At 37.8% G+C, this 24202-nt stretch overlaps 1 protein-coding gene across 11 annotated transcripts in view; it reads right to left on the minus strand.

Annotated features, from left to right (window-relative positions):
• Window positions 1-24202, minus strand: part of ATP11C (ATPase phospholipid transporting 11C (ATP11C blood group)) — a 181928-nt gene that overhangs the window by 87945 nt on the left and 69781 nt on the right. For 9 of the 11 annotated variants that reach the window (XR_011998277.1, XR_011998278.1, XM_026009045.2 and 6 more), the window contains exons 2-3: window positions 6270-6389; window positions 1086-1175 (exon numbers count right to left, since the gene is read on the minus strand). Coding sequence is in view for 9 of the 11 variants with exons in the window: in XM_026009045.2 (XP_025864830.1) it covers window positions 1086-1175; window positions 6270-6389 (210 nt within the window). In the remaining 2 variants the exon portion in view is untranslated. Of the gene's footprint in view, window positions 1-1085; window positions 1176-6269; window positions 6390-15153; window positions 15489-24202 lie in introns of those variants that run through there. The other 2 variants (XM_072744526.1, XM_072744523.1) reach the window with 1 other exon arrangement.

A 24202-nucleotide genomic window follows, 5' to 3' on the forward strand; every position in this document is an offset into this window, starting at 1 on the left:
GGACTTTGTACCGCGTTAAATTAAATGATTACATGACTGTAACATAAATCCCTTAAGGAGAGAAAAGCCGTATCTTGATCTTCATGGTATCTGCTAGAACCTTCATTATTTGGAATACTGCAAGGCACATAGTAGGTGCTTGGTATACATTCACTGAACCGAAATGAACTGTGCTGCATGCAACAAACAGTGACTCTTCTGAGCCTGTGTATGCAGTTTATTTTATCCTGTTCTGTAAGATGTTTTACCATGGATCTAGAGTAGCTCCTTTTCAAATGCCCCATCATTTAAGACTGAAATTAGCTCTTTCCCATATCACAACCCAGATTGGTTTTAAGTAGCAGGACTAAATTAAATTACAGTACCATTTACTCAAAGACTCAAAGTGGATAAACAGAAGCACTTAACATTAACAAGGCATTTGAGCAATTTCATTGGGATGTTTCTGCTTCGTTTAAAAAATGAAATGACAAAAAAACAATACCCTTCCTGTAAAACATTTTCTGGGGGCAATTTCAGCACTGGAAAACTTGTAATAGCTCATAGACTTAAAGATGGAAGACGCAATTTAAGATGTCTAAAATTTAAAATACAAAACATTAAAATCTTTAAAAAAATACAAAACATTAGCAGGAACACAGAGAAGATCAAGTCTACCACGCTTTTGCACTTAAAAATAAATGAATGAGGAAGGACAAAACTGGCATCAGGAACAAAAGCGATAAATTCTGGTGTTTAACAAAGTAAAACTATTAATTTGAACTATTTTCAATTTTAAAGATGCCACTGCATTTAATGGTACACAGTATATGTCCTTCTAGGATGAACAAAGATATGAAATCCATGAAAGTTTTTAAAGAAAGTTAACATATTCTCAACAGGTTTTCTACTAAAAATTCTACTTAAGAAATAAATAAAATCATACAAATCTTAAAATGTAATATTAGTACTTTAAAAAGTTTTATTAAAAAAAGCCCCAAAACATCTTTTTAGACACAGGGCATTTTAAAGTTAGAAATGGACTGAAAATTTGTTTGGAGTAATTAAGTTTCTCAGAGGGCAGTGGCTGTTTATGGAGCTCTTACCTGCACGAGGAAAATGATGAGAAAATAAAAATTTGCAATTCTTCTAAACTGTTCAAATAGATTCTTTGGGAGGAAATTCCAAAGTGTATACTGTATAGGAGGAAGAAAAAAAAGAGTATTATTAGGGAGGAAACTTGAAAAATCCTAGTAACAACCCTCATGGGCCAGATTATCACAACACTTTGAAAACCTGTTAAAACCCAGATCACACACACACAAATAAGCATATACTTAGAGGTATATACCTTATAAGAAACAAAGTTTTCATTTGGAGTTACTACAATTGGGCCATCTAGACCCCAACCTTTGCTTTCCCTGACCTAAATTAGGTTCCTTGTTAGGTGTTCTCATGCCATCCTATACTTCCTTGATAATACTCGTGATAGTTTATAATTATATAGTAGACACTCAATAAATTAGTTGGATGAATGAATGAACAAATTAATCCCTCTGGCTCAGCTAACGATTGGAGTCTGGATCATCATCACCAATAGAAGTCTGTCCCTATCAAGACCCACCTCCACCCCCACCTCCATCATAGTTGAGGTGTACACACACCTCTCGGTCATAGAGGGCTTTCACTTTAATCAACAAAATACCACCCTGGGCTTTGGTAACTGGTAATAGGTTAAAGGTTCAATGCTAAGTAGTACATGGGCAGGAGAAGAAAACTCTTGGGCCCACCATCAACTCACACAGACTTTCTCACTACTATCTTAAGCTCAAGGACAGAGTCATTTAAAAATCAGTATAAGAAGTTACACTTTCCAGCTATCTTAATAAAGACCAGAAACCAGAAAGAAAGAAAAGTTTCCTAACCTAAAAGATCTAAATTTATACTTAAATGATCTCTACCACAAATATGGTGAGAAAATACACATTTAAATTAGGTGACTGAAAATTAATTAATTAATTAATTAATTAAGTGATTGAAGGGCAGCCCTGGTGGCTCAGCAGTTTAGTGCCGCCTTCAGCCCAGGGCATGATCCTGGAGACCTGGGATTGAGTCCCACATGAGGCTCCCTGCATGGAGCCTGTTTCTCCCTCTGCCTGTGTCTCTGCCTCTCTCTGTGAGTGTCTCTCATGAATAAATAAATAAAATCTTTAAAAAAAAAATTAGGTGAATGAAATGCCAAAGTTGCAGGTCATGACACATGTATGTGAATTTATTACTAACCTTTCTTTAAAAGGCTTATGGGTTCAAGATTCAGGGAATCCTAAGAAAATGAAGATAAATAGAGGCAAACATATCCAGTAAAGGAGATGCATTGCAACCAAAAGCTAACCTAGAAGCTTCCCCCCAGGATTCATGGGAGTGCCCCAAGGAAGCCCATGTAAAATGAAGTACAAAATTAAAATGAGATACCACCTCACACCTGTCACAATGGCTAAAACAGAAAACATAAACAATAGGTGTTGTCAATGATGAGAAAAACAAACCGTTCCCCTTGCACTGTTGGTAGGAATGCAAACTGGTGCAGTAACCGAGTAAAACAGTATGGAGGGTCCTCAAAAAGTTAAAAATAAAACTGCCCTATGACCCAGTCCTCATACTATTGGGCATTTACCCTCAAAATACAAAACACACTAATATAAGGGGATACATGTAGCCGTATGTTTATGGCAGTATTATTTATAATAGCCAAATTATGGAAGCAGCCCAAGTGTCCATTGATAAACAGATAAAGAAGAGGTGGCATATATACACAATGGAATATTATTCAGCCACAAAAAGGACAAAATCTTGCCATTAGGAACACCATAGATGGAGCTAGAGAGTATAATGCTAAATGAAATAAGTCAGAGAAAGACAAATAGCATGACAAATAGCATTTTACTCATTTGCGCAGTTTAAGAAACAAAACAAAGGTAAAAAAGAGAGAGAGACAAACCAAGAAATACTCTTAACTGTAGAGAACAAACTGCTGGTTCCCTGAGGAGACAGGGTTGGGGGGATGGGAGAGCTAGGGGATGGGGATGAAGGAAGGCACCTGTCATGATGAGCACAGGGTGATGTATGGAAGTGCTGGATGGCTACACCACACACCCAAAACTAATATAACACCGTATGCTAACTATGCTGGAGTTTAAAAACTTAATAAACAACAATGAAAAATGAAGTACAGAATTGTGTGGATATGCATCAGTTGGGGGAATAGAATCCACTTTTTATTAGGTTCCCAAGACAGCTTATAACCAAAACCAAAAGGGATCAAAACCACTGGTCCAGTCACTTTGAAGCTGATGTAGTTCAGGATCAGCACTTAACTGTCCCCAACGACTTAAGATCAATTTTCTAAAACAATAAGCTAAACTCCCACAACAAGCTAACAGCTGAGCTTCTGGCTTGTTGACCTTCTGTTCCCTAACTAAGGGGTTTTCAATTAAACAAACAAACATCAGGGACTGTTAGAGTCCTCTGTGGGGTGTTAACACATCAAAAGGGAACATTTCTGTTGTTTCTAGGCCCCCACTGTTTGTTTACCACTGTTTTAACTTATTAAATGAACTGCTTCCTTGGGGAACTCTGATTATTACCACATAATAGTTTCCTATTGCTATATGCCCTCTTCTTTCTTTTATCAGCTCATGAGCTTTTAAGAAGTCAGGGAACATATCACAAGCCCCCTTAGCACAGCGGCCTAGAACAAGAAATCCTAATCTTAAGTCCTGGCCATTTACTCCACTGCTCATTACCAATGTGAAGCAGAATTTTCTCTTTTTGAAAGTGCCACTCTATCTCCCAGAAATTCAAGAGTAAAGGGAGTAACCAGAACATCACCACACTAGGATCTAGTAACTTAAGCTAAAAAGGCACCATCCAGGGAGTTTGAAAAGATTCAAAAAGATCTCCAACAAATTCTACTGATGATCTGAGTTTTAAAATAAGGGAGAATGCTAGCGTAATTTTAGTCTTGAAACTTCAATTCAAGACAGTCTTTCACACAGGAGTTCTAAATTTAACCTTGGGCATACCTTCAAAGAGTTAGGTGGAGCTCACTGATTCTTAACCCACTGAAGCACCTTCAAGATTGAGACTCAGAATTTTTTAAAGAAAAAACTGTGTAATGAGGAAATAAATGATGAAAACAAAACATCCTATAGATCCTAGCAGTACGCAATCAGTGCTCTTTTTGCTACAGAAGGGGATTTCCAAATTTCGTATCAGCTACAAAATTCTGGTGATTCCCAAAGGTTCCTGCTGACTGTATTTGAGTAGGAAGGCTGCAGAGAACAAGTTTTTCTATAGAAAGTATTGTGTTTCCCAAAGAGGAAAAGAACACTAATTTTATCAGTCAGTAGAATTTAAAGCAGGTCAAAGCATTTATCTTCAGTGCTCCCTGCATTAATAAGACCTATTCCCAGTGTTACACTGGCATTACTGATGGCATTTGTAAACAAAAAGCACCCATTAAGAGAAAAGTGATTTCTATTACGAAAGAGTTAAATAAGGAAATCAGCATTTGCTACAGAGTTGGAAGGCAGCTAACATATGCTATAAATTGTACATTTCTTCAATTAAAAGATTCTGGTAAAAATAACAGACAGCCAAAAGACAAAGTGGAGAAGAAAATGTTCAAATTATGGAAATACTGTTCTCTCCAGAATGGACCCAAAGGGCTCTTTTAAAGAGAGATGACTCCACATAATCAAAACACACAAGACGGAGGGAATCACTAGTACTGCTCAGGATTGTATAATAATTCTAATCACAGAAATATAAATTAACAGTACCAGCTACCACTTCCTGAGTCATTTCTATAGGCCAAACACAGTGTTTAAATGCTTTTTGTGGATTCCTTTATTTGATCCTCACCACAATCCTCTGATGTAAGTACTGTTAATATCCCCATTTGACAGATAAGAAAATTGAGACACAAAGTTTCAATGACTTACTTTAAATTCAAACCCAGGTCTTCTGTCTACAAGGATGAAACTCTTTACTACTACACTGTACATACACTATCCTCTTCTAATTATTGATTGTATTAAGATTTCATGCTTTTTCTGCAGCTAGTATATTATCAATTCCTCTTTTTCTGATCTAGAGCTTTTATGAAAAAGCAGACCACTGGTAAACTAGATGACTAGTAAACTGGAAAAACTGTAAACATGTAATATTTACAGAGAAAAGAGAGATATTAGTCTATCAATGTAGAAATGTTCACTTCTTTATTCTGATTTTGAAAACATATATACAGATACAGAGGGATATATATATATGCAAATCTGTTCAGAAACAATCTTTGTCCCATGAGCTCTTGACTATTTTAAAAAAAAAAGATCCTAATGCATTGTTTGGCCTACTTGAAAACTGAAGCTTGATAAAATAGGAGAAATATTATATTAAATATGAAAAGATTTGACAATTAAATAGAGTCTTCTAGGTCTTTTGGAATGTGAAATCAGGAAGTTATTTTACAACAAAATGGTTATCATTAGTTCAACAAAAGTCACTTTACCATCAGTGTGTTACATTATCATCTTCCACATAAAACACTATGGAAAACAGAAATTCCCTAGAAAGTATTTTATATCTTACTTGAGGCAAAATAAGAGAGAAAACTGAAAAAGGAGCCCCAATAGCACAATGCTGTGAAAGGGCTCTTTATTCTGAGCCACCAGATCTTATAAAGCAGATCTGTTCCTGGCTTTATCACTAACTCTTGCTTGGTGATCATGGCACTAACTTAATTTTTCCGGGTCTGCTATCTCCTTCTGTAGAGTCAGCAAAGTGAACAGATAATCTCTCAGGATCTTTCAGTTCTCCAAGTCTATGATTCTGAGTCAAAGGACAATTCACTATCCCAGGCACAAGTATAAAAACTTCTGGCTGAGGACAGATTTTCTACCATAAGGTTAAAGATGAACAGGAAATAGACATTTTATCCAAATACATTCAGAGTGTTCTATAAGCCAATAGATACATGCTCATTAGGCAACAGTTTTCACTCATTCTGTCCATATTTTACATGTTAATCTCCTAAAACAAGACAAAGTGATACTTTTTAAGAAAAATAGCCTTTTGGTGGAATAATTACCACAGCTGGTAGATGGTACAGGTGTACATTCATATATGCATATATAAATACACCAGCTTCCTTGAAAGCATAAATAAGTGCATTATCTGGCTCACTATATGAATCACTACATGTATCTATTGAATTAAAAAAAGCAACTTACCTTAGATGAGACTATTCTATTATCACAAAATCTTTGTGCAATGTAAGCTTCTGTTTCTGAAACTGGATGATTGCCAACAAACACTGTGCGTGTACCAACTCTTTTCTCTTCTCCAGCACACTGACCAAGAGAAAGGGGGGAAAAGTCAGTTTCTTACCACATTTGTCCATGGTTCTACTGAGTTCCAAATTCTTGCCTAAGTACCAGGGAGGGGAGAAAACCTTGTTAGGCCATTCAAACTCCACTAGGCTCTTAGTTGCTGACTTACTAAAGATTAGCTTGAGACAACTCTTCTGAGGCCAACCCTGCTATTTTAAAATGTTTAAATTAAAAGAAATCCTAGAAAAAGTTTTACTGCCATTTTTATTTCTTACACAAAATCTCAACCATCACCATCATAGCAACACACTCCCTTAAAAAAGTCAGATTGGGAATATTTATTTATCATACAACAACAATTGGAGACAATCTTGCCTTTTTTGAAGACAATTCCTTACCAGAGAACACAAAACAGAATGCAGATTACTTCTAAACAGAAAATAATTACTTGTAAGTACAGAGAAACAGAACGGCTGTCTCTAATGATGATCAACTATTTCTTCAAAGAAAAGTTGTAGTTCTTTGGTTTTAAAGGAAAGACATCCTTTGTGATTTCTCAGAGCCTACTGTCAAAAAGTCCCATTTCATACAATATATCTCTTAATGCCTCTTTTACATTTTAATTTTTTATTTATTTTTTTTAGAGAGGGAGACAGGGATGGGGGGAAGAGAGAGAATCCCAAACTGGCTCCACGTCCAGCACAGAACCCAGTGTGGGGCTTGATCTCAAAACCCTGGGATCATGACCCCAGCCAAAATCAAGTTGGTTGCCTAACCAAATGAGCCACCCAGGTGCCCCTCACCTTTATATTTTTTAAAAGTAGTTTCGCTGAATCTAAAAGTTCCAAGGTTGAGTTCCATTTTACCACATCCTTTTATTTCACTGAGACTTTACTCCATTTTTTGTTTTTAAAGATTCTCCAATAAATTTATTTTGCAAACTTTTTGTATTTTGTTTTATTGGCTTACAATGATACAAAGAGAAAAATATATATAATTTTGAATGCTGAACTACTTATCATTTTAACATGAATTCAGATACCCTTTAGTTTATTTCTAGTTGACCTTCAAATGCAGCAGCTCATGAGTTTAGTGTTAAGTATTCTTACCACCCCATTGTACCCTGTCACTGAGTCAGAGGTTCAAGATGGAGATATATATACAAAACACATAAACACACATAAATAAGTCTTTTATGAAGTAAACAAATCTTCTATAATGTAATAATGGTTCCCTTTTAGAACTTTCTATATCCAGTTCAGGCCTTTTCTGAAATTGGGATATTCACACTTATTAGTGTTTATCTCTTTGCAAACTCTAATTCTTGAGAGCAGCATTTTTCTTATTGATCTGAAAAGAATGGAGTATGGAAGGTCAAACAGGAAAAATCACCTCAAATGATCAAAACAGAAGAGGTCTGAAAAATAATATATTTAATAGTGCTGGAAGAAAAATTTTAAGTACAGATTCTATTGAAAACATTGATATGCAAAGGAATAGCTTTGGATCATTACCAGAAACTCAGATTTTTTTTTCAATTAATTAAAACCAAACATTAGTTGTATTTAGGAAGATACATTGTCTTTGAATTAAGAATGAAAGGATTGTATGATTTAATTTCTATATAAATGACTGAATAAACAAAACATTAATATAAACAGTAGTATAGCAAGAAAATAAATTTGGCAGAAATAATTACTCAACCAGTAGCAATAATTAAGACAACCATTTGAAAGTTCTATATACCAAGAATGAAAAAAATGTTACAAGATTTTACAGCATAGAACTGAATTCTAATTCATTACTATTATACTTCTTTCTTCTTCAGTATTAATGAACTGACATATCTCCTACCAATTCACTGTGTTTATTATGTGAACCATCACATGCAGGAAAGTCTTAGAACACCAACACCTACAATAAGTAGCTGTAACAAGACAAAAATCTTTAATGTTTATTTCTTTAATGTTTATTAATCCCAAAACCACTTTGTGATTTTCCTTTTGTATTTTAAGTTTAATCAAGCTTGGGGCAACTGGGTGGCACTGCCATTAAGCGCCAGACTCCGGTTTCGGCTCAGGTCATGATGTTAGGGTCCAGAGATAGAGCCCTGCCACAGGCTCCCCGCTCAGCCTCAAGTCCACTTCTGTTTCTCCCTCTCCCTCTGCCCCTCCCATCCTGTGCTCCCTCACTCTCTCAAATAAATCTTAAAAAAAAAAAAAAAGATTAATCAAGCTATTCTGTTTTTTTCTTCTAGAGGAATGGACAAATTGCAAGGTAACTAAGTAGTGCAAGTACACTAAAGGCAGGCAATAACTGAAGCCATTCTGAAACTGTGAGCTGAGTAAAGCGGTAATGCTCTTGGGACTGGGTGCTGCTTTAGATCTGGGAAGCTGCACCATCCTTGCCAGCAGCGACCACTCCTCTCTGAGACCCACTGCTCTCCAGCTGAGCTGCCACGCCTCTACTTTGTTTTCTTAAATCAGGGTAATACACTTTTAAAAAAAGATTTTATTTGACAGAGTGAGATAGAGCACAAGCAGGGGGAGGAGCAGAGGGAGAGGGAGAAGCAGGCTCCCAACTGAGCAGGGCACCTGAGGTGGGGCTCCATCCCAGGATCCTGGGATCATGACCTGAGCCCAAGGCAGACTCTTAGCCAACTGCAACTGTGCCACCCAAGCTCCTCGGGATAATAAACTTTCTTATAACCCACTGAGCTACCTAGGTGCCTCTGGGATTGTTTCCTTTGATGGTAGTGTATTATCATGTTTGAGACAACCATATATTTAACTCAAAAAAAAAAAAAAAGATAGGAACTAATATCCACATATTTCTATTATTTTTTAAAAACAGAATTCCCTAACCCAGAAAGTTTTGAAGTATGTAGGCTCAAAGATTTTCCTTCCATTTGATGATATATTTAAAAGTCAAAGATGTAATAATAATCCTGACCCTGAAGTAATAATTTTAAACAAGACTACTTAGAGACTGCAAAGTTCTCCAAATGTCTGTTTGGATGTATTTCAATCTGAATTCCTGTACCTTATATTGATATTAGAAGGGAAATGATTTTTTAGTTTAAAAAAGTAAAAATCAACCAAAAGTATACATAAGACCTCTTGACTCATGATTTTCATTAAAGCTTATTAAATAATTATTTACTGGGGTACTGCTTTCAAACTCTGTATGGAATCAATCAAAAAGTAATTGGGGGGATCCCTGGGTGGCTTGGCGGTTTAGTGCCGCCTTCAGCCCAGGGCGTGATCCTGGAGTTCCAGGATCGTATCCCACGTCGGGCTCCCTGAATGGAGCCTGCTTCTCCCTCTGCCTGTGTCTCTGCCTCTCTCTCTCTCTCTCTATCATGAATAAATAAATAAAATCTTTAAAAGAAAAAAGTAATTGGGATAAATTCAAGTAGGAGATATTTAGGAGATTTTATATATGTATTTATACATATAAATAAATAAAAGGATATGTGTGTCTGTATAGATACATAAAAAATATATACATCTATATAAGTGTATAGATAGATATAAAGGGGTAAAAGGGTAACTTCCAGATTTCTACCCTGGCATGGATGAACAGAATCTCTATCCATGGCAATGTGGAAAAAGTATTTGTGCTAGACAGCTTAGCTGATTACCCACTTGCCAAAAGACAGGGCATTAGAACTGACTGTAAAAGGTCCTTCTCATGCTAAGACTGCATGGTAAATTTTCAAGCAGTTCCTGGTTATTGTTCCAATAAACAATACTTTTATCAGAATGGCAGCTATAGGAGCACCTAGGTGGCTTAGTCGGTTAACCATCTGTCTGCCTTCCGTTCAAGTCATGATCTCATGGGTTGTGAAATCTAGCCCTGCACTGGGCACCCTGCTCAGCAGGGAGTGTACTTCTCTCTCTCCCTCTGCCCCTCCCCCATGCTCATGCATCCTCTTTCTAATAAATGAATAAATAAAATCTTAAAAAAAAAAGAATGGTAGCTATATACATTTTGATTCAGGGATTGACTTCTTTGTTTGCAACTGTTAATACAAAATCTGACATACCTTACTGATAAGAGCACTAAACTTTCCATAATATCCATTTTGCAAAATGTAAACAGAAAATTGAGTACACCTTGCTAAATAAAGTATAGCTTGTTCTGCTTCTGCTTCACCCTTACCCCCACCTGTTCCAAGTTATGGTGTTCACTGTAGTCTCTACAACAGACCTGAACCATATAATGTATAGATTTGAATCACAGAAATTGTCAAATTACTTGACAATTCTGTATGTACATATGTATGTACATATACATACTGCAATTTACAACCCTCAACATTTGTATGATTGTTTTGTTTTTCACACAACCAAGAAGAGGCTATAGAGTAAATAAGGAAGAGTTACCTTTTATGTCAGTTCTCAGATCATTCTACAAATGGAAAGGAGGAAGGAGAAAAGGAAAAGAAGTAGAGGGTCAGTGAAAGAGGATGTTTTCTGCACTGCTAATATAGATTGTTCCCCTCGATTAACAGTGGCCACTGATTAACTTAAAAACAAAAATGAACTAGTAGTTCCCCAATTCTGAATGGTCTTCAACTTTCTTCTCTGGCAGGTAATAGCATTCCAGACAACAAAAGGAAAGAACAAGCATAACACAATTTTCCAGGCACATAATATTTTTATCAATTCCCTACATCTGAATGCATTTTACAGTTTTACTAAGAGCTTTCCCCATACATTATTTCTCTGATCACTTTCAAATAAGGCCTGTGTGACTTCTATCCCTATTTAAGTTGGAGAAAATGGATTGAAATTGCTGTGTAGGCTTGGGAGGGTGGGGGAGGAGATCCTGGCAGTGATCACTGTTAGATGATGAAAGAGGGGTCTGAGAGAAGCTGTATAATGTCCACTCCTGAGGATTTTTTTTAAAAAAGAACAAAGTCTCTTCAGCCCAGGCAAGTTTGGATTTGCAGCTACCTGTGACTGGGGCTGGAGTGTGGTGAAATAGAGGACTTTTCCATGCCTGCTTCACCCTAAAATCTGAAGAACCAGCAATTTCTGGTGAAATTTGCTCTAACTTTTAACATTGTTTAGTTTGCATAGAAATGGCAGCGCTGAATTCATGCATAAATTTCACTGTACTTTTCCACTTGCTTCCAATGTGGAGTGTTAAAACAGTGGTTTTGGGTTCCTGTGATTGTGAATAATGTGGGTACCTTAGTCAGGGCAGAGAAACTCCAAATAGGAATCATAAAAACATTTCTCTTTTGGATGGCACATGATGTAGTCTGGAGTGGGAGTGTATGATTCCTGCCACCTCATAATGAATTTTAATTCATTAAGAGTCCATCCTGTGTTGAACTGCTTCCCATCCAAATGTCCTCAGAAATGGCATTTTAAAAAAACTGACATATGCTGGCACAGATTCTATTTTAACAGCACATCATACACTAGAATAAAAAGTATGGAAAAATATTAAAAAGGATATTTATAATATATGAGTTAACAGAGAAAGCAATTCAATTTTTTCCCCTCAAGATAAAAGCCACCCCTTTGTACTCTTGATTTATACTTCCATAGTAGGGGCACTTGGCTGGCTCAGTAGAGCACACGATTCTTAACCTCAGGGTCGTGAGTTCAAGCCCCACATTGGGTGTGGAGCCTACTTAAAAAAATGGATAAATAAAAATAAAATAAAATAAAATAAATAAAATTCTATTCCCGTGTGGCTTTTGGGATCCCTGGGTGGCTCAGTGGTTTGGCGCCTGCCTTTGGCCCAGGGCGTGATCCTGGAGACCCGGGATCGAATCCCACGTCGGGCTCCCGGTGCATGAAGCCTGCTTCTCCCTCTGCCTGTGTCTCTGCCCCCCTCTCTCTCTGTGTGTGACTATCATAAATAAATAAAAATTTAAAAATATATATATATACTTCCATAGTATAAACTGAATACTGTAGGGGGAAAAAAGGTTAAGTAATTTATACCAAAATATAATGTCTCCATAAAAATCAGCAAAATGGCACTGCTATTCAACTACTACCATCTTAAAATCACATGCCTTTGCTAGTCATAACACATAAAAAGCTGTTGAAAGTATAATTTGATTACCTCTAGACCAGTTACTCAATAAGAACTGAGAGAAAATAGAGACCTCAATATAAGGCTATCACGATAAAAGCTGGCATAGAATCTAAAACAGAGCTCATGTCCCCATCCTTTCCAGGTGCTTGCAGACTTAAAATTTATTACTTAGTTATAGATCAGTTGTTACTAATTCTGGCTACACATTGGTTTTAAACACAACACCAATGCCTGGGTCTTTTATTTAATATGTAATTTTTTCTGGAGGCTCCCCAGGTGACAATACTACTTTGCAGCCCATGCCTGTGAAAACTGCTATACAATCTTTTGCTTTGAGTAAGTGACTGCTGTTAACTAAGATCCTACAAACTTTTAGAATACCAGCCATAATCCCACATTTTAAAAGTCAGTAAAATTTAAACAATTTGCTTTTCAAAGCATACAAATAGCCCCCAAATAATGCCCTCTCCAATCACTTTAAGCCACTCACAAAATGAGATTCTCCTTCAACACTTATTTTGCATGTGGTTAACCTACTATCAACTATTTATATCATAGATAATAAGAATTACAAGCCCTGATGTAATAATGCAAAGCCACTCAGATTATCAGCAAATCACCACTGATGTCATCCCTGGCAATTACTTAGTTTTTACTTATTTTTATATTTAAACATTTTTGAAAGTAGATTCCATGCTCAGTGTGGAGTCCAACATGGGGCCTGAACCCACAACCCTGAGACTGACACCCAAGCCAAGATCAAGAGTCGGATGCTCAACCCACTGAGCCACCCAGGAGCACCACAGCATTATTGTTACTGGTCATCAGACTGCTCTTTGTGAGTTACTAAAGCAAATATTAAGTATTTCCTCAGAAATGAACAAAAACTAATTATTAAAATTCTGAAAACCTGGTAATGATTTATTTTTAAAAAGATTTTATATATTCACTTGAGAGCGAGAAACAGTGCATAGAGGGAGAAGCAGACTCCCTGCCAAGCAGAGAGCCCAATGCAAGGCTCCATCCCAAGACTCTGAGATCACGACCAGAGCAGAAGGCAGATACTCAACAACTGAGCCACCCAGGTGCCCCCCCACCCCGGGCAATGATTTAAAACTGTTCTCTGCACCCCAGCCTCAAAGCTATTTTCTTTTCTGAAGCACTAGAGTTTTTGAACAGCATCATCAGTCTTTAAAAGGCCAAATGAACTGAAAACTGAATGAACTAGCATTTCATCAAAATTTCAAGCATCTATTAAAATGCTCCTAAAAGTCAGTATTTGTGTTCTAGGGTTGGAGGGGTGAGAGGCAGGGAGGAGGGCACCACAGCGCCAAGGAACATTTCCAGTGTATTAAGCCTCTTGGTTAAAATTGCTACAATGTATTCAGTGGTCACATTGCTGAGGTTTCCAAGCCCACTCCATTATAACAAGCCAAGAATAATCTTGATGTTTAATTGATAGTCATAACTCTAAAAGGAGCCCTAAAATCGCACTTTTCAGATTTTGCTTTTACGGCATCTTCTTAAGTGATTAAGCTGTCTCTCTCCTTTGCCAGGCGTAGTGAAGCAAGACCAGGACAAGACATTTTTGTGTCATCTTGCCTTTAAAGCTTAATTATGGTCATATTAACCGAAACTCTCAAACACCTGATCAAAAGACAATTGAATATTCAAAGTACATCCCTAGACACAAAGATTGTCTCTAATTAGGCACTACCTGATGGCAGCACATTTAATTGAAAAGAATCTGCTATAGGAAATGGATATTAAACCCCACAAAACCAAAAACCTAAATCAGAGGTGCCTGGGTGGCTCAGTGTGTTAAGTGTCTGCCTTTGGCTCGGTCATGACCTCAGGGTCCTGAGATCAAGCCCCAAGTCGGGCTCCCTTCTCAGCAGGAAGCCTGGTTCTCCTTCTCCTTCTGCCCCCCACCCCTCAGTGCTTGCTCTCTCTTGATCTCTCTCTCAAGTAAATAAATAATCTTTTTAAAAACACCAAAATCAGCAATACAATGTTTAGAACTTAGGTAAGAAAAATTCCTTGCTTGGAAGCTCAAGAGTTAGACTTTGATTATCTAAATGTGATCCACTGAGCAGTTTAATTTCACCAGGGACAATCAATTCTAAGTGTTCTCATTCTGTTCCCCCTCCCCAACATGCCTTTACTCCAAATACCTCAGGGCTATGGAAATGTGGCTCTAAAGATGAAATACAGCTGTCTTTAGGACAGGTGATAATTATAGATCAAAAATGCTGTTAAGCATTTAGCGATTTAAGACTCTAACAAGAATTTTCTTAATGATTCAGAGATTCTTCCATTTTTAGAAAGTAACCTGAGATTCTTAAAGTTTTGGAGGAGGCTCAGCGACTCCACTTCCTTGTGGACAGTATTTCTCTTACCCTAGAGCCTGACAATATGCACACAAACTTAACTAGAGATGAACTGAGCATACAGGTCTATAAGGTTTGAGAAATTACTTTTCACTTTCACTATCCATAGCTACACACCACTTTGCATTCCAAACACTTAACAAACTTAAAAAATCTATATAGAGAGGCACATAACTTGTAGACGATAAAAACAACAGCGCGACTGATAATCCGTTTACCATAGCCCTCAGGAAATGGATAAAAATGCATATGCAAATAGGAAGCAATAAGGCCCCAAGACCTCAAAGCCCAACCTGGTAGAGAAGATCAGAATAAAAGAATAGATCACAAACCTCAGAGGCTGGAGGGAAAGATGGGACCAGCTGCATACCGACAGGTGAAAATTTGCTAACACAAGGGCAGCTAAATCGCAGAGAAAATGCTGCAGATTATCAAGCAACTTGTACCAACCCCTGTGATCCTTGTAAAGTTTCTCAGAATTTGGGAAGTCAGCCAACTGTGGCTTGCAAGTTTCTGTATCTCCAAGGGAGGCAGCAAAAGAAGCACTAGAAGACTAGTTTGTTACTTAAGATTTTGAAGCAGCACTCTGGTGTCCTGGCCTCTGTTAAGACACCATATGACATCTTTTTTGTTACTCTTCTCCAAACACCTGATTTGCCTTTGTGACTTCTGATTTTAAAGTAGCATTTTAAAATATTAGTATCTTGCACCACATGGTATTTTTCTTATCTTGTAAAGTTCTTTTCTAACCCATGCCTGCAATGGATACACCATGACAAGAAATGTAACTAAGAAAATCACACGTTTGACAGAAAGTTCAATTGAACTTTGGGTTCTAGTCAAGTAAATAAAGAGAAAGATATACAATCTAGGCATTCGCTATGATACACTGAGTCACCCCACCATAAGAGCGACTACTACTGTACATTGAAGCTTCAAAAATGTGTAGAAAAAAAAATACATAGCCTAAGCAGATGGGTTTTGTGGGGAAGTTCCTTAGGGATAGAGGATTTTTTTTTTCACCTTTTAGAGATCTCACAGGTAAGGAAGTTTTATCTTTTTTTTTTTTTTTAGGAAGTTTTATCTTAGCAGCAAACAGTTATACCTAACAATGGCAAGGAAGAGAACCACTGGATATTAGGGTGAAAGATGCCTTTACCAATATCTACCTAAAAGAGCAAATTCTCATCCAAATATCACTTTCTAGGTCATCAGAGAAAAATTTTCATTACAATGTATCAAGAGATCAACTCCAGCTAGAGCAAAAAAATATTTTGCAAAAAAAGTGTCTGAAGTCCCAAATGGGGTTTTATCTCCCATTTCGATAACATCATTAGAAAGGTGATAATAAGTTTCTAGAAAGGCCTAACAGTTCAAATGTATGCTGGAGTATGTTCAGTGAGTGAAACCAAGGAATGGATCCCCTCCCCCAGTATTGTTAAATATCATACAGAAAGCAAACTAGCTAGAAAAAAACTGTCCAGGATGTATGTAATTGGTTTAAATAGCACATCCAGGCTATACCTGTTGTTTTAAAATCCCTAACAAAAGAGGTAGGTAAAAAAACAAGATTCCATCGTGGAGGAAGGCTGAGTTGAGTAACCAAGAAAATGAGGAGGAGGGGCGCTGAGTCTCACAAAAGGTAGCCACCTCTTCAGTGAATTATTTCTAGCCTTCCCTTCAACCATGTTCTTGTGGCAACTTCTGGCTCAAATTACAATGACTTAAAAGAAGTCTGTTCTTGAAAACAGCACCTTCCCTTTCAGTGAAGGCTTTTAGGGCAAGGTTTGGAGGGAACAGGAGAAGCAATAAAGACATGACCCTTGGAAGTACTGTTGATACCTATGCTCATATTATACACCTTATAATGTATCTATGGCTTAGGTGAGCCTCCACTTTCTTAACAGTAAAAGAAGGTCACAGAACTTAAAAGACTGCTTACTGTAGGATTAACAAAACACCCAGAGATCACTTTAAAGGACTGTGAAGGCTATTTACTTGAAAAGAGGATGAAGCTTGCAGATACTAACCAACTATGCGAATATTAAAATTCCAGGAACTGGGTCAGCAGCCCAGAACTAGGTAATGGCCTCAACATAATTCAGGTATAAATGTATTATTTAGAGCAAGAAAGCTTCTCGCCCCACAGAAGAGGCATAGGCCATTCTGAGGTCACCCCTACACAAAGGGGCAGGGTGAATTATGGGCCATTGACAGAGAGTGCTTGGCTGAAAACACTGTTCCTTGGTATGCATGAAAAGGACTACAGTTGGCAAGGGAAGTTGACAGGTGGCCTGTCTGACCACAAGTGAGGGCCATTCAAGGAGTCCCCTGGAGTCTGTTGTGTATAACAGAAGCCACCAGTCCTTTGGAACTGCTGATCTGACATCATGGATATAAAATTAGCAAACCATTTCTCCTTTGTGGCAGAGCACATGGTCACTTGGGGACTGTACTACAACTACTGATGCTGTCTCTGTATCTCCCTTCTCTCCCCCCAGAAGCTTTGGATTCGAAGCTGCTGTGCATTATAAAAATTGGGTGCTCCTATAAATTTAACAGGTGACCTGTAATTACTCCTAAGACATGCTTAAAAGATTCATCAGAAATTAGCAGTATGGGGGGATCCCTGGGTGGCGCAGCGGTTTGGTGCCTGCCTTTGGCCCGGGGCGCGATCCTGGAGACCCGGGATCGAATCCCACGTCGGGCTCCCTGTGCATGGAGCCTGCTTCTCCCTCTGCCTGTGTCTCTGCCTCTCTCTCTGTGTGTGACTATCATAAATAAATAAAAATTTAAAAAAAATTAAAAAAAAAGAAATTAGCAGTATGTTTGAAGCATAATGTAGAAACTCTCAGTATATTGAAGACCACATCAAATATTTATGGCTTCATTATTTATGGGTATTATTATTTCTGTATAATAAAAATTGATTTGTGAAAAAAATAATTTTAGGAGGAGGAGGGGTGGGGGGGGGAGAGAGAGAGAGAAAGAATGAATGAATCTTAAAGTTGGGCATGGAGCCTGACAGAGGACTCCATCTCACAACCTTGAGATCACGACCTGGGCAAAAATCAAGAATTGGACACTTAACTGACTGCACAACCCAGGCGCCCTGATTTGTGAAACTGTAATACGCCTTCAGGTAGTAGCAACTAGGAATGCGACACTGTAAGACAGAATGGGAAGAAGATCAGAATATATCACACCAAGTTTCTCCAAACTGCATTACAGGGAAAAATAATGAGGTTCCTCAGAGAAGGGGAAAGGCTGCTCCTGTAATCCTCCCTCTTGTGCAATGCTATTGCCAATTTTTTAAAGATTTATTTATTTATGACAGAGTAAGAGTGAGCTCACACGAGGAGGAGCAGAAGGAGAGAATCTCAAGTAGAGCCCGAGCAGACCATGGAGCCCGACATAGGGCTTGATCCCAGGACCCTGAGATCATGACTTGAGCTGAAACTAAGAGTCTGATGCTTAACCAATCGCACTATCCAGGTGCCCCTGGGCAAAGCTATTCTAATATAGTTCTTACTTCTTCACCATCAGTAATATCGGGAAGGCACTCAAGAGTATGAGGTGAGATAATTGTTAAATTTGTGACAATTCTCTCCACGTATGCCAGAAATAGATAAAGAAAATTAAGTGTTTGGCCATGATCCCAAGTGGGTGCTTCTGCTTCTAAGGCTTAATTATGAGAGGCAAGAAACCAGGAGATCTTGGTTCTAATTGCCTTCTACTGATTAGTCTGTGTGCGTCTTGGGGAACTCTGAGAATTGATGTCTTCCTGGGTAACTCAAGGAGAGCTGGACTAAGTAACCTAAAAGGATACAGGGGAATTGGGGGCAGATTTCCAGCAATAAAACATGAAAGGTGGTTTTGGATGTTGTATCATTTGCCACCTGTTTCAGCCTGGACCAAAACAAACAAACAAAAAAAACTGTTAAAGGATAGGAAAGAGGGACTCCTGGGTGGCTCAGCAGTTGAGCGTCTGCCTTTGGCTCAGGGTGTGATCCTGGTCCCGGGATAGAGTCCCACATTGGGCTCCCTGAGAGGAGCCTACTTCTCTGCCTCTCTCTCTGTGCCTCTCATGAATAAAGAAATAAAATCTTTAAAAAAAAAAAAAAAAACAGTGGGAAAGAGATTACCTGTTTGAAGAGAAAGAGTAATTTTCAAACTGATACATATGAGAAGATAATGTACTCAGGATTAAATTTATTCATAGGCTTCAAAGTAGAAAAGGAGGAAAAAATAAAAGAAACACAAAAAGTCACAAAGACCAAGGGAAGGCTCATGTGCCCCAAGGGGGCTAATTTTGGTCCACTAAAAGGTACATTAGCTTTTTGGGGCTTTATGGATGCCCATTTAAACCCCCACAGTGTCAAATTACTTAACAGTAATCTTTACATGCGAAAAAAAAATAAATGCGTTCTCAAATGTGCCTGTTACCCAAGGGAAACCGTTTATTCTGATAAAATAGAATGAACTTTTTGTCCTGGCAGTCAGGGTACAAACAACCTCAAGTTAAAACAGGTTAGGATTAACCACCATAAGAACAATTTTAAAAATTAATGAACCACTTAGAATTACAAATTTTACTTGTACAAAGGTTTTTTTTTTCACTATAAAATGAAACACATGCAGAGATATAAAACCACTCAAAAGAATTTTTATGAGAGCAGACACAATCAGAATGTATGACTTCTAAAAAACAAGCACTTCTTACACCAAAGGTCATACCACCCCCAGACCAAACATTTTTTTTTGTTGTTTTTAACCAAATAGGACAAACAGTAGTTTGAGGTTCTGTTCAAGTACATGATTGAAAATAGCAATGAGCAATTTCCAAAGCACACATAGGGGGTATTTGGAACAATTATAAGAATTTTACAGCCAACATTAAAAATACCTGGCAAGCTTTGAACAGGAAAAATGCTTTCAGCTAAATCATGAAACAGCACAGTGGTTGTAGCATTAAGTGATTGTTGCTCAGTGGAACACAGCAGATTAGTCGTGACGAGTACTTGATAATTAAATGTGCACAAAGACTCAATTCTCCTGATTGCAATGCATTTCACTCTACTTCACATTGTTATAAACGCCATATGTGTATGCAAATGTGTTAATATATTTTATTAAAAGATTTTATTTATTTATTCATGAGAGACACAGAGAGAGGCAGAGACATAGACAGAGAGAGAAGCAGGCAACACGCAGGAAGCCCAATGTGGGACTTGATCCCGGGACTCCAGGATCACGCCCTGGACCAAAGGCAGATGCTCAACCACTGAGCCACCCAGGTGTCCCTGTGTTAATACATTTCTAAGTCTATTCTTATTCTACTTTGGAAACTCAGATATGATGTAAAACCTAAACACAAAGAGAAAACAATCACAGCATTAGTTAAATGGCAGAACCCAATAGAATAAAGATGATTCTTGAAGGTTAGAAATTAAAGTGCATCTGCATATTTTAGCATTATTACTGAGAACCAATTAATTATGGTGGACTGATGACTGTGGATGGGCAGGAAAAATCTTACAGTGTACTCGAGTATTCTAAGATGTCCTGCTTCTGTACCTGTTTGGTTCCCAGTCATCTGCCCTAGACCAAAGGCAAGCAGGTACATTTCTTCTCTGGATGCTGGGCATAGTTAGCTTTAAAAAAAGACAGTGAGAGAGAAATAAAAGGAAACAGCAAGGAAATGGGTAGAAATATAAATGTGTCAAACCAAAAGAAAATTACCTGTGATGAGAACATTCTGCTGTAAGATTGCATGGGGCTTCCTCATCATTCTCCATGCAATTCTCAAAAGACATCTTCAATAGAAGAGGTTTTAAGCAACACATAGTTACAGAAGAAAAAGATTTCTTTAGATGTCAAGATTAGTCTTTCAGACCTCATATTCGATACTAAAAATGGTAAGAAGAAAAGGTGGGGTTCTCCTAAAACTTGCAAGCTTTTCTTAGAAGGCAATGTACCAGAATGATGTTGGACATTGATTTTGATTTTATGGATTTCTTTTTTAATCTTTTAAGATTTTATTTATTTATGCATGAGAGACAAAGAGGCAGAGACAGGCAGAGGGAGAAGCAGGCTCCATGCAGGGAGCCTGATGCAGGACTCGATCCTGAACTCTGGGATCACACCCTGAGCCTAAGGCAGACGCTCAACCGCTGAGCCACCCAGGTGTCCTGATTTTACGGATTTAGAACCCATTTCAGTCCAGTGTGCATGCACCTTTGAGCTTCACTGTAACTTTTCATAATATTGAGCAACAATGTGATGAGGTATCAAAGAATGAAATATTCAATGTGAATAAGGGGAGGTTCATTCATGCATTTAATTAAGATTTTATTTATTTATTTGAGAGAAAGCATGAGGAGGGGGGTGCAGAGGGAGAGAGTAGACTCCCCGCTGAGTACGGGGGTGGGGGGTGATCCCAAGACCCAGAGTTCAGGACCCAAGCCAAAGGCAGATGCTTAACGACTGAGCCACCCAGGTGCCCCTCATTCATGTATTTTACAGGTAACATTCTTTTGGAATGGCTAAAATTTTAGAAAGACACAGAAAATAAAAAGTACTGGTGAGGATGTGAAGATACTGCAACTCGCATATACATTGCTGATGGAAATATAAAATAGTTCAGCCTCTGTGGAAAACAATTTGGCAGCTCCTGAAAAAGCTAAGCAAGGAATTATCAGGAGCCAGCAATTTTACTCTTATATATATGCCCCAAAAGAACTGAAAACAGGTGTTCAAATAAAAACTTGTGCATTGATGTTCATAACAGCACTATTTACAATATAGTCAAAAGGTGAAAACCACTCAAATACCCATCGTCATATGAATGAATAAACAAAGTATGGTATAGCCATACAATGGAATATTACTCAGGCATAAAAAGGAATGAATTACTGATATATGCTACACAACATTACGCTAATTGAGAGAAGCCAGACACAAAAGGCCACATACTGTATGATTCCACTTATATAAAATATTCAGAATAGGTAAATCCATAAAAACAGAAAGCAAGTTGATGGTTGTCATAATGATGAAAATGCTACAGAACACGATAGATTTGGTGGTTTCACATGTGAATGTACTAAATGCCACTGAATCGTTTTTAAAATTATTAATTGTATGTTATGTGAATTTCACCACAATCAAAAGTAACACCTGTGCTTCACAGCAGGTCCCAAGGCAAAACTGTTAATACAGTTGATGCCTTCATTCAACGGGCATCTATTAAGTCTCTATTATGCAAGATACTGTAGATAAAGTGGTAAATAAAAAACTGACACCATTTCTGCCTTTGGGGAGCTTGCAGTGTAGTGAGGGAGACCAGATATTAATCAAATGCTCAGACAAATTAGCTAAGTATCAGGAATGATGGCTGCGTAGTGTTCTGACAGCTGCCCCTGCCAGCACCACATGACCACCACACACAACAAGCCTGATCAGATCGCTTCTCTAAGTCCTGCTTTAATAGTTTCCCACTAATTTTAAAATCAAAAACTAAAATCCTTACTCTGACCTGCAAGGTCTTGCAGAGCCAGGTCTCTTCCTCTGCTTCTCCAACCTTATCCTGCCCCAAGCTTCTCCGCTTATTTTCTCTGTTACAGCCCACTGGCTTTCCTTCCATTCCAGATGAGCCCCAGGCCCCTCCCGGCTCCAGGGTTCCTACTCCACATCCAACATTCTTCCATCTCCCCTTTACCTTCTTAACTTGTAATCACCTTTCAGATCTCTCAGCTGTCACTTACACCTTTTCTCCAAAATCTATGTCTGCCACAGAGAATTTACAATGAACAAAGCAAAAAGAAAATCTCAATTCAGCTTTTCAAAAATCCATAATTCCAAGTCTCCCCAAAAGTCTCCTCCAACATTCTGCCAAAGAAATCCTTTGTGAATTCCTTGATTTTGCAGAAAGTGTGTTTTTTGGTAAACCCTTTGATTAGTTTCAATAAAAACAAGGCAATGATTGTGACAACGAGAACTTTGTATAGTCTACTGACACGAGATCATTAAACATAATTTAATGCGACTGGTTATGGTGATACTTTGTTAACTGATTTATATACACTTCAGACAATTTTATGCAGAGCAGTATTCAGATTCATCATTTCCAGTTGATTAAACAGTTGATTAAAAATGGTGGTTATGGTCATTTCTGCTAAAAAAACAACAAAAAAAAGTCAGGCATCAGGCCAGGAATATAATCCTCAATGTAATATTGTTTCTGCGAAGAAAATCAGATTAGATTTATATTACTTTGACTTCCATGAATATAACCTGCCATAATGTACAAGGACAAGTTGTAAAAGGTTTTCAGGAGGGCCCATCATCTAGCTAGTATGCACTATGGAAGAGAGGGTAGGTCCAGGGCAAACACAATTGAAATCAGCCAGCCATGCACAGTTCTCCTTTCAAGTCCACCTCATTTAATAATCATAAACTTGGGCAGGGTATTTTTTTGCAGCATTGATTTCTCTGCAGGAAGAGCAGAGAGAAATATCACTGACATATAGAAAGTCCCACACAAAAATGACTCTGCTAAAGCCGTCAAAGGACATTTATACAATATTAAGATTATCCCTGTGCTTCTGGGAAATGAAAATAAACTGCATCTCAAAAAACAACACCTCAAGGATTAACTGATATCATTTGTATAGTATTTGATACAACAATTTGTAATGAAGCTTGCATAAAGGGTTTACTAATAAATACGTAAACAACTGCATGTAACCAGCACCACTATTTCTTGGATAACTTCCAGTCTTAAAGAACACTACTGAGAAGGAAACACAAAATCCAGATATCCTACTCCAAGGGAAAAACAGGACTCGTTTTCGTTTTTTCAGTAGTTTTCAGGTAGATATGGCTGTTGGTACAATGGGCTGGGAAAGAAACCTATTTGTTCAAATGAAACTTCAAATAAGAAGATTAAAGCCCAACATTCAAGAGCAGCACAACCATAAGGAAACTCCTTTTATCAATATTCAAAAAACAACCTAGCAAATTTTCTCCCTTCAGTTTTTGCTATTTCTATGCCGAGACTACAGTGGATCTTTTGTAGAAAAACAACTCAAACACAAAAGTGGCATATTTCAAAGTTTTCAACCATTCTGGTAGCAGAAAAGGCAAAAGGCAAAAAGCAAAAAAATAAAAATAAAAAATAAATAAAAGGTTAAATGCTTTGGAACAGACAAATAATGGAACCCACATAAGATTTTTTTTTCTTAAGTGGTAATTTTCCCGGGGGTGCCTGCGTGGCTCAGTTAAACATCTGCCTTTGGCTCAGGTCATGATTCTCGGGGTCCTGAGATTAAGCCCCTTGTGGGGCTCCATGCACTCAGCAAGGAGTCTGCTTTTCTTTCT

The sequence above is a fragment of the Vulpes vulpes genome, chromosome X (assembly GCF_048418805.1).
Source record: "Vulpes vulpes isolate BD-2025 chromosome X, VulVul3, whole genome shotgun sequence".
Taxonomy (NCBI): domain Eukaryota; kingdom Metazoa; phylum Chordata; class Mammalia; order Carnivora; family Canidae; genus Vulpes; species Vulpes vulpes.